The sequence below is a fragment of the Hyperolius riggenbachi genome, chromosome 2, assembly GCF_040937935.1.
Source record: "Hyperolius riggenbachi isolate aHypRig1 chromosome 2, aHypRig1.pri, whole genome shotgun sequence".
In the NCBI taxonomy this organism is placed as follows: domain Eukaryota; kingdom Metazoa; phylum Chordata; class Amphibia; order Anura; family Hyperoliidae; genus Hyperolius; species Hyperolius riggenbachi.
In genome coordinates, this window is record NC_090647.1 from 569,192,381 (window position 1) to 569,205,601 (window position 13,221).

The 13,221-nt window shown below is 49.6% G+C and overlaps 1 protein-coding gene across 1 annotated transcript in view; it reads left to right on the top strand.

The window, feature by feature from the left end:
* ATP1A1 (ATPase Na+/K+ transporting subunit alpha 1) overlaps positions 1–13,221 on the top strand; it is an 83,490-nt gene that overhangs the window by 43,297 nt on the left and 26,972 nt on the right. Inside the window, exons 12-14 of the mRNA XM_068271009.1 lie at positions 6,332–6,524; positions 9,097–9,272; positions 10,007–10,143. Coding sequence (XP_068127110.1) covers positions 6,332–6,524; positions 9,097–9,272; positions 10,007–10,143 — 506 coding nt within the window. The remainder of the gene's footprint in view (positions 1–6,331; positions 6,525–9,096; positions 9,273–10,006; positions 10,144–13,221) is intronic.

Consider the following 13,221-nt stretch of genomic DNA (forward strand, 5'->3'; position numbering starts at 1 on the left):
GTATCCAGGGCCAGATTATTCAGGGATTTAAATGTCAGTAGGCCGATCTTGAATAGGAGCCTCCATTCTATAGGTAGCCAGTGAAGGGAATGCAGGACTGGCGTTATGTGGCAGTGACGGGGTTGGTTGGTTAGCAGTCTGGCAGCAGTATTCTGTAACAGCTGTAGGCGGTACAAGACCTTTTTTGGAAGGCCAGTGTAGAGAGCTTTGCAGTAGTCCAGTCGGGATGTGATGAAGGCGTGGACTAAGGTTGGCAGATCTTCTGGGGGGATGAGGTGCTTGATTTTTGCAATGTTCTTCAGGTGAAAATAGGATGATTTCACCACAGCAGTGAATTCTGAAGTTTAAATCCCCATCAATTAGAACTCCCAGGCCACGCACCTGATCAGAGCTGCGTAGATCCGTGCCTCCTATTCCCAGTGGTGAAGACTGCAAGTTAAGTTGTTTTGTTGTCATGCTCTGCCCTCCTATCAGAAGGACTTCAGTTTTGTCTGCCTTTAGTCTGTTGTATGGCTCACACTGAGGCCTCGCCAACGTTCTTCTGATGTGATGAATAATAATTGGCGACGCGGCGGTCTGCCCTCTGCTCTGTATTGGCGTTGTGGAGCAGGCTTGGCAGTGTGGTGAGCTGTACAATTCTCCGCGGGGGTATCCTAATCTTGTTAGTCAGCTTTCTCCTGCACTTTCCACACTAAGCTCCTTGCTGTGGAATTAGCTCCCCTCAGCTTGGACATTCCTGACGGCTTATCCTGGCCGGTCAAAGCCAGTGATCTGTGGTTGTGCAGCGTGCTGCTGCTGTCACGTCTGACCGTGCGGGGGCCTCAGATGTCGTGAGCAGCGGGTAGACCGATGTACGAACTGGGAGGTAACGGGAACGTACAGGCGCGCTCGCCCAATCCACACAACTCCCGAACGATCAGATTGCCCATGGATTCCCACTCCTGCCGGGCATGTCTGTCACGCTGGGGAAACCTGTGTAATGGGTAGACAGTCCATAGACCATGAGCAGACTGACAATTGGATGATAACTCCTCCATGTTTGTATTAACCATTTTCAGGGAATGTCTTTTTAACCTCCTTAGCGGTATTCCCTGTGTCGGGCATACCGTTGTCTGTCCTCAGCTGAATAAATATGCAGAAGTAGCTGAAAACCCTTCTGCTAGCACTAGGCTAATTAGTAAATGTTTCCATGGATCTCCTGTGATCCCCCCGTTTATACATTACCCCCCCCTGGATCCAGCGATCGCGCAGCCTCCCCGCACAGCTCCAGTATGGGGAGGATCGGGTTTGCGCATGACGTAGGGCGATGTCATGTGTGATCCTCCCTATAGTGAAGATTAGAGCTGTGCAGGGAGGCTGCGCGATCGCTGGATCCAGGGGGGGATAATGCATAAACTGGCTGGATCGGGGGGTGCCGGACACTTTTACTAGCTAGTCTAGTGCTAGCAGAAGGTTTTTCAGCTATTTCTGCACTTTTATTCAGCATGGGGCAAAGTTACATAACCTGAGCGGCGTAACGCTCAGGAGGTTAAAGAATAAAGGCCATGCTGAGAATCCCCCGTGAAGAGATGGACAAACCTGTCAGTAATGTCAGATTTCTACTACCTACTGTAAGTGACAGCAACATAGGAGAAAAGTAATTTATGGCTCATTTTACTCTGGAAAAAATGTACTTCTTATTTGTATGTGCTTTAAATTGTAAGATTTTTGTGACAGTTCCTCTTTAAAGAGAACCTGCACTGAGTAAAAATATTTAAAATAAACACATGAGGTAACTTCAAATGAACATTACATAGTTACCTTGCCATCAGTTCCTCTCAGAAGCTCACCATTTTCTTCTGACAATGATCCCTTCCAGTTCTGACAATATTTTGTCAGATCTGAAATATTTCAGTTGCTGTCAGTTATAGCTGAGAGGAAAACTGATGTGCCAGGTAATGTCCATGTTTCCCTATGGCTCAAGTGGGCGATGTTACAGTTTAACTGTGTGCTGACCAGAAAGCGGTTATGAGTAATGGCCATTTTCAAAATGGAGGACGGAAAATTCCCTTGATCACAGTGGACAAACAGGACGCGGGACAGGAGAAAGACACTGAGGAGTAGACTACATGGAAGGTAAGTATGACTTGTGTATGCTTTTGACTTTTAATTTTCAGTTCAGGTTTTAGCCATACATTTAGTGATGATGGGCATATTCGACCAAGAGACAAATCTCTCTCTAATCTAAGTGATCTGTCAACTTGCCCTTGTATATGTTACGGCCAGAACCCGAAGTTTGGCCACTTCTAGTTCTGGCCGGCCACTTCGGGTTCTGGCCGGCCAATGTGCGAAGTGGCCGCTGCGCTGCGGCCAATGTTAGAAATGGATTGATTCCTGTGACATGAATGTATCTTCTGGCCGCAGCGCAGCAGCCAAACGTATAACCACTTAATTTATTGCAATTAAGCCGGCGGCAATGTAACAATTCAAGCCGCCGGCTTTTTCATCTGCCTCTCTCCTTCCCCCCCCCCCCCCCCCCCCCTCTCTCGCTCTCCTATGGGCAGCCGGCGGGGACACGTGTGTCCCCCCCCCTCCGGAGTCGTTCGTCGCGGCAGGGAATCCTGCCGTTCCTGCAGAGCGGGTGCTGGCAGAAGCAATGTCTGCAGCCTCCCCGCTCTGCTTTCCTGGTGCGACGAACGACTCTCGGGGACACGCGTGTCCCCGCCTGCTGCCCATAAGAGGAGAGAGAGAGCGAGAGAGGCAGATGAAAAAGCCGGCGGCTTGAATTGTTACATTGCCGCCGGCTTAATTGCAATAAATTAACTAAGTGGTTATACGTTTGGCCGCTGCGCTGCGGCCAGAAGATACATTCATGTCACAGGAATCAATCCATTTCTCACATTGGCCGCAGCGCAGCGGCCATTTCGCACATTGGCCGGCCAGAACCTGAAGTGGCCGGCCAGAACTAGAAGTGGCCAAACTTTGGGTTCTGGCCGTAACATATACACTGCAGGCCAATTCCCGATCAATTTCAACATAAAATGTATCTGTAATCGGCCTTGTGACGCCACATTCAATGCTGTCCTCAATGATCAATGTGCCGCATGCAAAGTATACATTACCTGTCTGCGGCCTGCGCTTGTCTCCTGCTGCTTCCCGGGACTCCTCCTCCTCCTCTGCACACGCCTCATGTGGTGACATCACACGCACCCCTACCAGGAAACCACGTGGGGTGTGAGTGTATAAACAGCAGAGGGACAAGCGCAGGCCGCGGACAGGTAAACCTTGCACAGGGCACCGGGGGTACTCTTATTAGAGGAAACTGCGTTGGGGTTTCTTCGATTGTTGCAAAATTGCGCGCCTTTCCTGCTGCGTAACCGATCAAACAAGTCTGGCACAGATTTTCTTTCAATTATAATAATCAAATCGGATGGTCGAACGGCCACCTCTAGGGCCCGTTTCCACTGGCGTTTAGGATGTGCGGTGATCGCTGCATTACCTATCATCCCTCCGCAAGTATTTCCGGTTGTCTTCCATACAACTGCACGCGGCTTCCCGTCAGCGGCTGTAGGGACTCGGATGCGTGCTGCGGAAATCTGCAGCATGCTATCCATACTTTCCCCCGCGCCAGATCCCGTAGGTAAATTTGCGTCAATGGCAACTACGCCATTGATGTAAATTAGTTGCGGTTTCCTTGCGGAGCGGTTTCCGCATAGCAATGCGTCTAGTGGGAACAGGCCCTAGTCATCACACAGAAGTTTCCAGAGAAGCTCGGATCTCCCTGGTCCTATCCCAGGCTATTGTTCAGCTACAGATTATTTCCAGTAAAACCTAGCTAGTGCTGGTCTAATCTTGACGCCATTGTGTGAATATGTGAACAAGGATACAGATAGCTCCCCTTGCATCCCCTGCAGCCACTTATTTGAAGAGGCATCGATACACGATCTGCGTTACAATAGCTGACATCCAAACAGAACATAAAACAAACCTGATGTAATTACAGAAACCTCAAACTGTACAAGACATTGCCTAGTAGTAATACAGGCTTACCACACCCCGCCCTATCAACACAAAGGTCCTGGTTAGGGTTGCTTTTCCTGGTGGCTCCACCAGGAAATCCAAGATGAAGTCCACCAAATGATCCACCGGTAATAATGCAATTTCAAGAAACCATTTTGGGCCCTCAGGACGTTTTTGAGCTAGGAAGTTTCGGTATAAAATTCAGTTCGCTTTCGTGTGAGTGCAAGAGATATTGGCCTCAATTCACTAAACTTATCTCCTGTCTTTAATAACTCTTCTAGAGTTGTTACCATGGTGATAAGGCATGTAGTATTCAGGAAACATTTTACCTCAGGCAAGCCTAAAGTTAACTCTTCTGTCTTTAAATTAACTCTCCAATCCTTAAAGTGACTCTGTAACAAAAATTACAACGTTTTTTTCTACCATCCTACAAGTTCCTAAACCTATTCTAATGTGATCTGGCTTGCTGCAGCTCTTTCTACTATAACCATCTCTGTAATAAATCAATGTATCTTTCCCCTGTCAGACTTGTCGGCCTGTGTCTGGAAGGCTGCCAAGTTCTTCAGTGTTGAACTGTTCCTCTATGTACACTCCAGTGTGTGTTTTATTTACATAAGCCAGCAGCTTCTCTGCTATCTTATCAGTGATAGAAGAGAGCTGGATAAAAATCCTCCTCTGGAGGCTGTGAAAGGAGCTGGTCTGTCACATACTAAGGAATTAACGACATAGGCAGAGCTGTCTGCAGGAAGCCTGTAATGTTCAGTGCATGAGAGAAGCTGGGGACAGAAGGTAAACACACACAAGTGATCTTTTGAGATTCAGAAGTAAGGCTGTATACAGCCTGCTTGTGTATGGATGTATTTTCTATGTGTGGACATGCTGTACATCAACCTACTTCCTGTTTTGGTGGCCATTTTGTTTGTTTATAAACAAACTTTTTAAAACAGTTTTTGACTACTTTTAATGCGGCGGGGAGCGGTGAAATTGTGACAGAGGGTAATAGGAGATGTCCCCTAACGCACTGGTATGTTTACTTTTGTGCGATTTTAACAATACAGATTCTCTTTAAAATAACTCCAGAGTTAAAGACAGGCTGTTAATTAGCTGCATGTGAAAATAACTACAGAGGAGGTAAATTAACTACAGGAGAGGTAAATTAACTACAGGAGAGGTAACTTAAGGAATGAAGAGGTAAGATAACTCTCACGTGTGAAGGTAAGTTTTCTCTTGCCTTATTATCTCCAGCATGATCTTAGTAAATAGAGGCCCTTGTCTGGTCCCATGATTGCTCAACAGTAACTTTCTTAAATTTCTCCTCAGAAGCCCGGGAATGTCTGGAGTATTTGAAAGTTTAATGCTTTTTGGATGGGGTGCTTGATGGACTGCTGTCCTTTGAGGAGAGTCGCCATGCATCCTGTTTTATGACGTTTGGGACTGACCAGAGGAATGGGGTAGATTCCAGACTTTCAGTCACTTGAACAGGGTTTCATGTTCTCCTCCTATCAGTGGGGAAATTTCCTTGCTTATCTCTAGGGCAGGATGTGAGGGGAGTTTCCCTGCTGGAGAGGCCTCTCAATGGACCTGCTTCCTCCCTGTGAGACCTAAAATCAAAGAACATTGTGCTTGAAGCTGTACTGTTAGGCACATTGGCACTACCAGACATACCAAAACTTAAAAAGCAGAACCAGCTCATATCTTCAGACAGTCCAGGGTTACTGTTTATAGCAGTGTGTCCTGGTTACCAGACATATCGGTTATTTTTGGTAGCTGTACACTGGCATGTAAAGGGGTCACTTGAGTTAACCAGTGCTCCTAGTGTTGGGATATTTTCTTCACACTGTATGAAATGAGGCAGGCGGTGACCTGTGAAACCTTTTTACTCCTCAAATGAAGAATCACCGCCCCGTTCACCAAGTTTTACTGGGGGGGGTTACATTTGAGCCGTTCTCAACTAAGCTTTCTTTTCAAGAGGGCAACCAATTTACAACAGAGGATCCGAAAAAGACCTGAGTGAGGACTGGTTTTCCTCACCTGCTTGACCATTTTTGCCGGTAGTGCACGCCTGGTATAACTACTACACTGTAAGGGTCTCATGTGTCCTTTCTGTGCTCTTGTCTTCTGGAAGGTCCTTGGAACCTCACCAGACATCTTATAGGTTGATGAGTTAGCAGACCAGTCTTGCTGATATTTCTGTAGGACCTCCAGTAATCCTCTCTCTTCAGCTCTCCATACACCAGTGATCTCTTTTTCTAGGTTGATTGGAGTTGTCAGACTCGTCTCGCTGATATTCCAGTAGGATCTCCAGTAATCCTCTGTCTCTCTCTCTCCACAGCTCTCCATACACCAGAATGCCAATCCTTCTGAATCCCGATACTTGCTGGTAATGAAGGGAGCCCCAGAGCGAATCCTGGACCGCTGCTCCACCATCCTGCTGCAAGGAAAAGAGCAGCCACTGGACGAGGAGCTGAAGGATGCCTTCCAGAATGCCTACCTGGAGCTGGGTGGCCTGGGCGAGCGTGTGCTGGGTGAGATGCCACCACCATTGCCTTATAGCCTGCTGTACTAAAAATAGAAAACTTCAAAGTCCAAATCTTAAAGTGCACCCGAGAAACTTTTACTCATTGCATAATTGTGTTCCTTTCATATAGTTTATAGGGCATTCCTCAAGCCAAATACTTTTTTGTTTTAATACTCTAATTCCCTATAAACTAAACAAGCCTTGGCACTCCATTTAGCAAGGGCTTATGGGAGCTCAGTCTGGGCAGGAGGAGGAGGAGGCGGAGGTTACTGGCCAGTAATTTCAGAGGCAGAGGGGAGGCTGAGGGCTGGAGATGCTATCAGCTTGCCTGTGTGTAATGTGAATAACAGAACATGGCTGCTCTCATTGTATCACAGGAATAAATAATCATAAACTGTTGAAGCTGTTTGCAGCTAGTTTTGCTGTGTAAACTATCTAGACTTTAGATGAGATATATAGACACGTTACTTGTTATAGTTAGTTTTTCATCTCGGATCCGCTTTTAATTTTGCCAGAGATGACTGTCGTGCCGGAATTGGGCTTAGCATGTACAGGGTCCGAAGTGTACCAGAGATGAGATCATTAACAGTTTGCTACTTACCTGTGGCTTCCTCCAGCCCCATAAGCACCGGCGTGTTGCACAGAGGCGTGGGGAGGACGGCGTGGGATGCGGCGGGGCTTATGGGGCTGGAGGAAGCCATGGGTGATTAGCAAATATTTTTAATCTCATCTCTGGTACACTTTAGGTATAGGAGAGGACACCAGTGTCTGTTAGAGACGCATAGGCCTCAATTCAGAAAACATTCCCGCATGCGGTAATGCAGAATACAGCTCACTACCGAGCACTTAGCAAACGGTCAATTCATAAAAGCTGTTACCACATGAAAAGCTGACATTTCCAAGCAGTGAGGTAAATTACCGACTTGTGCTGTAATTACCTCCAACACATGTCAGTAAATGTCAATTCATAAAGCGGTAAGGCCTCTTGCACACTGCACGCGATTCCGATTCAGATTCCGCTTTTTAATCAGTTTTTACATCCGATTCAGATTCCGATTTTCAGTGTGCAGGGAGCAAACTGCAAATCAGAATCTGAATCGGATGTAAAAACTGATTAGAAAGTGGAATCTGAATCGGAATCGTGTGCAGTGTGCAAGAGGCCTCATACAGACTATCCTTACCAGCACCTCTGGTGAGGTCTTAACAATGCGAAGTCTGTGTGAGTCTGTGCAGGGAAGCATGACTCACACAAGCAGAAGCAGAGACAGCTGCTGACAGACAGGAGCCAATAGAAACGGCCCGTGTCTCCTGATCGGATTTTGATAGGACCCACCCCTTCTCCAGCAGGACAAAACTTATCTAGCCCCAGGCAGCCAGCAGAGAATCCGAACAACAAAACCGCTTTCCCCAGAAACCCTTCAGCAGTGTAACCCATTCAGTTCCTGATTGAAGATGCGGAGGAACTAGTGGGGAAAATCACATAATTATGACATGTAAAGTCTCTTGGAGTTCATCTAAGCTGTGGCAATTAAATAAAACGTTAAAGACTAATGGACAGAGATTCAGAGCGAGCAGAGGCAGTATAACAAACGTGCATTCTAAAGGGATGTCGGGGATGCCTCTTACTATTGTAATGCCATCACTGCAAGTAACAGCTTGTATCAGAGAGACAGCTCCACACTTCTGCTGTTACCGCTCAATGGGCTGCCGGTCGATTACCGCACTTTAAAGCCAGCTGTGAAAATCTGTATGAATTGGCACACAAGTCTAAAATACCGAATGCGCTATTTTAACGACCAGAATATTTTATCACAGCCTTTTATGAATCGAGGCCATTGTGAGATAAAAGGTTATAATCCGAACTACTACAGCAATGTGTGTGTGTGTGTGTGTGTACAGTGTGTGTACAGTGTGTGTACAGTGTGTGTACAGTGTGTGTACAGTGTGTGTACAGTGTGTGTACAGTGTGTGTACAGTGTGTGTACAGTGTGTGTACAGTGTGTGTACAGTGTGTGTACAGTGTGTGTACAGTGTGTGTACAGTGTGTGTACAGTGTGTGTACAGTGTGTGTACAGTGTGTGTACAGTGTGTGTACAGTGTGTGTACAGTGTGTGTACAGTGTGTGTACAGTGTGTGTACAGTGTGTGTACAGTGTGTGTACAGTGTGTGTACAGTGTGTGTACAGTGTGTGTACAGTGTGTGTACAGTGTGTGTACAGTGTGTGTACAGTGTGTGTACAGTGTGTGTACAGTGTGTGTACAGTGTGTGTACAGTGTGTGTACAGTGTGTGTGTTCCCGTGCTTTGAGGTCCTCTGAAGGGACCTGGGTGTGAGGGATCGTTGGTGATCAGAGCTCTGGAGGGCAATCTGGAGTTGTAGAGGGGGAATCCTCTCAGTTCATCTGATGACCCTCCTGCAGCAATACGGAAGTGTCCTGTCAGATATCGGAGGAAGCAGCGCTGGGTCAGTAAGCTGTATGTAAGGGGCTATACCCCAGGTCATATAGTGAGCACTGCCATTTCTGGTCTCTGTAGGCCACCACACACCGCTGCTAATGAGGTGCTAATCTCTCCCTTCCAGGCTTCTGTCACTTGGCTCTGTCTGATGACCAGTTCCCAGATGGCTTTGCGTTTGACTCAGAGGAGGTGAACTTCCCCACCGAGAATCTCTGCTTTGTTGGTCTGATCTCCATGATTGACCCGCCCCGAGCTGCTGTGCCTGATGCTGTTGGGAAATGCAGAAGTGCTGGTATCAAGGTGAGCGGTCTCCCCTTCCTCCAGACTCCCGGCCCCCCTTCCTCCAGACTCCCGGCCCCCCCTTCCTCTAGACTCCCGGCCCCCCCTTCCTCCAGACTCCCGGCCCCCCCTTCCTCCAGGCTCCCGGCCCCCCCTTCCTCCAGACTCCCGGCCCCCCCTTCCTCTAGACTCCCGGCCCCCCCTTCCTCCAGACTCCCGGCCCCCCCTTCCTCTAGACTCCCGGCCCCCCTTCCTCCAGACTCCCGGCCCCCCCTTCCTCTAGACTCCCGGCCCCCCCTTCCTCCAGGCTCCCGGCCCCCCCTTCCTCTAGACTCCCGGCCCCCCCTTCCTCCAGACTCCCGGCCCCCCTTCCTCCAGACTCCCGGCCCCCCCTTCCTCTAGACTCCCGGCCCCCCTTCCTCCAGACTCCCGGCCCCCCCTTCCTCCAGACTCCCGGCCCCCCTTCCTCCAGACTCCCGGCCCCCCCTTCCTCCAGACTCCCGGCCCCTCCCTTCCTCCAGACTCCCGGCCCCCCCCCTCCCTTCCTCCAGACTCCCGGCCCCCCCCTTCCTCTAGACTCCCGGCCCCCCCTTCCTCTAGACTCCCGGCCCCCCCTTCCTCTAGACTCCCGGCCCCCCCTTCCTCTAGACTCCCGGCCCCCCCTTCCTCTAGACTCCCGGCCCCCCCTTCCTCCAGGCTCCCGGCCCCCCCTTCCTCCAGAATCGGACCAGCTGCTTACCGCGTCTCTCCCGCAGGTTATCATGGTGACTGGTGACCACCCTATCACTGCCAAAGCTATTGCCAAGGGAGTGGGGATCATCTCCGAGGGAAACGAGACTGTGGAAGACATCGCTGCCCGTCTGAACATCCCCGTCAACCAGGTCAACCCCAGGTCTGTAAATCACAAATGTCTCTATTGGCTTGATGAAGATGCATACAGGGTGTGTGTTTACATTTCATTTCTGCTCCTCTCAGTCTAAAGGGGCCCATACACCTAACTATTTTCCTGCCGACATACAGCCGTTTCGATCACCGTGATCGAAACGGCTGTGAAATCGCCGCGCACACCGCCGACAGAATGATTCCCGTCGACCCATCCGTGCGGAAGATTTTTCTCTGTCGCCGGCGGTCGGTAGTGCGTCGTTAGCGGCGTTCGAATGCCGGACGACCGACGCAATGTAGCGGGTCTACATTACCTGCTCCGGCCGGCGCGAATCCCCGCTCACTGCTGTCTTCTCCGGTCTGGTCTGGTCTCCGGCATGCTTCACTTCTTCCTGCCCGGCAGGAAGTTTAAACAGTAGAGGGCGCTCTGTTTAAACTTCCTGCCGGGCAGGAAGAAGTGAAGCATGCCGAAGACCAGACCGGAGAAGACAGCAGTGAGTGGGGATTCGCACCGGCCAGAGCAGGTAATTGAGGGGGGGGGGGGGGGGGGGGGTACAGGAGCGGCGGCAGCACCACCACAACAGATTGTGAACGGTTTCAGGCTGAAATCGGTTCACAATCTGTTTGCAGTAAAGGCAGCCATACGATCCCTCTCTGATCAGATTCGATCAGAGAGGGATCTATCTGTTGGTCGAATCTGATGGCAAATCGACCAGTGTATGGCCACCATAAGACGTAGTGTGCAGTGATTGTCACTGTGGATTCCTCCTCTGTCTGGCATGCTGTGACATAGTGGGCAGTGATTGTCACCGTGGATTTCTCCTCTGTCTGGCATGCTGTGACATAGTGGGCAGTGATTGTCACTGTGGATTCCTCCTCTGTCTGGCATGCTGTGACATAGTGGGCAGTGATTGTCACTGTGTATTCCTCCTCTGTCTGGCATGCTGTGACATAGTGGGCAGTGATTGTCACCGTGGATTTCTCCTCTGTCTGGCATGCTGTGACATAGTGGGCAGTGATTGTCACTGTGGATTCCTCCTCTGTCTGGCATGCTGTGACATAGTGTGCAGTGATTGTCACTGTGTATTCCTCCTCTGTCTGGCATGCTGTGACATAGTGGGCAGTGATTGTCACCGTGGATTTCTCCTCTGTCTGGCATGCTGTGACATAGCGGGCAGTGATTGTCACTGTGGATTCCTCCTCTGTCTGGCATGCTGTGACATAGCGGGCAGTGATTGTCACTGTGGATTCCTCCTCTGTCTGGCATGCTGTGACATAGCGGGCAGTGATTGTCACCGTGGATTCCTCCTCTGTCTGGCATGCTGTGACATAGCGGGCAGTGATTGTCACCGTGGATTCCTCCTCTGTCTGGCATGCTGTGACAGTGTGCAGTGATTGTCACTGTGTATTCCTCCTCTGTCTGGCATGCTGTGACATAGTGGGCAGTGATTGTCACCGTGGATTTCTCCTCTGTCTGGCATGCTGTGACATAGTGTGCAGTGATTGTCACTGTGTATTCCTCCTCTGTCTGGCATGCTGTGACATAGTGTGCAGTGATTGTCACTGTGTATTCCTCCTCTGTCTGGCATGCTGTGACATAGTGGGCAGTGATTGTCACTGTGTATTCCTCCTCTGTCTGGCATGCTGTGACATAGTGTGCAGTGATTGTCACTGTGTATTCCTCCTCTGTCTGGCATGCTGTGACATAGTGTGCAGTGATTGTCACCGTGGATTTCTCCTCTGTCTGGCATGCTGTGACATAGCGGGCAGTGATTGTCACTGTGGATTCCTCCTCTGTCTGGCATGCTGTGACATAGCGGGCAGTGATTGTCACTGTGGATTCCTCCTCTGTCTGGCATGCTGTGACATAGCGGGCAGTGATTGTCACCGTGGATTCCTCCTCTGTCTGGCATGCTGTGACATAGCGGGCAGTGATTGTCACTGTGTATTCCTCCTCTGTCTGGCATGCTGTGACATAGTGTGCAGTGATTGTCACTGTGTATTCCTCCTCTGTCTGGCATGCTGTGACATAGTGTGCAGTGATTGTCACTGTGTATTCCTCCTCTGTCTGGCATGCTGTGACATAGTGTGCAGTGATTGTCACTGTGTATTCCTCCTCTGTCTGGCATGCTGTGACATAGTGGGCAGTGATTGTCACTGTGTATTCCTCCTCTGTCTGGCATGCTGTGACATAGTGTGCAGTGATTGTCACTGTGTATTCCTCCTCTGTCTGGCATGCTGTGACATAGTGTGCAGTGATTGTCACCGTGGATTTCTCCTCTGTCTGGCATGCTGTGACATAGCGGGCAGTGATTGTCACCGTGGATTTCTCCTCTGTCTGGCATGCTGTGACATAGTGTGCAGTGATTGTCACCGTGGATTTCTCCTCTGTCTGGCATGCTGTGACATAGCGGGCAGTGATTGTCACCGTGGATTCCTCCTCTCTCAGTAGAAATTCTCTTGTACTCGAGGCATATTTGAGGCAGTGCAGCAGGAAGGGATTCTCGTCCTCCAGTGGCCCCTGGTCACAGTGTTGGCACAGTCTCTCCTCCCTGGGTTTGTACGTCTGTCTGTGTCCCCCAGACTCTATTTCGAGGTTGTGAGCACTCAGTCTGGAGACACTCAGGATTTTCCTCTCTTGAGAGTTTTGGAGATTTTCCAGGTATGGGGCCATTTTACATTCTCTCTGTAGAGACTGGTATACGGTTAGCTTTTGTGGGGTTTTTTTTTTACACCCCTCCGTTTATCCACATAGTGCTCTTGGCTGTGGTGTTTGTTTGTTTTTATCTTGGCTCTTGATAGGACTGGTAGAACTGTCCCCATCCTCCTGGACTGAAACGTTTCAGGGTTTCTTCTCACTGGGAAGTGTTGGGTGGCTTTCAGCGCCTCATATATGAGAAGCTATGGTGCTATCGGTGCCTCATATATGAATGGTGCTACTGGGGCCATGTACGGCCAGTGATAACTGCACAGAGCTTGGGATGGGGAATAAGATTGGCTTTCACAGCATTTATCTCTGGCTGTGCAGCTGATTGACAACCGCAGATAAGGGTGTTTACCAAGCAAACAGTTCAGGGATATTATCTGG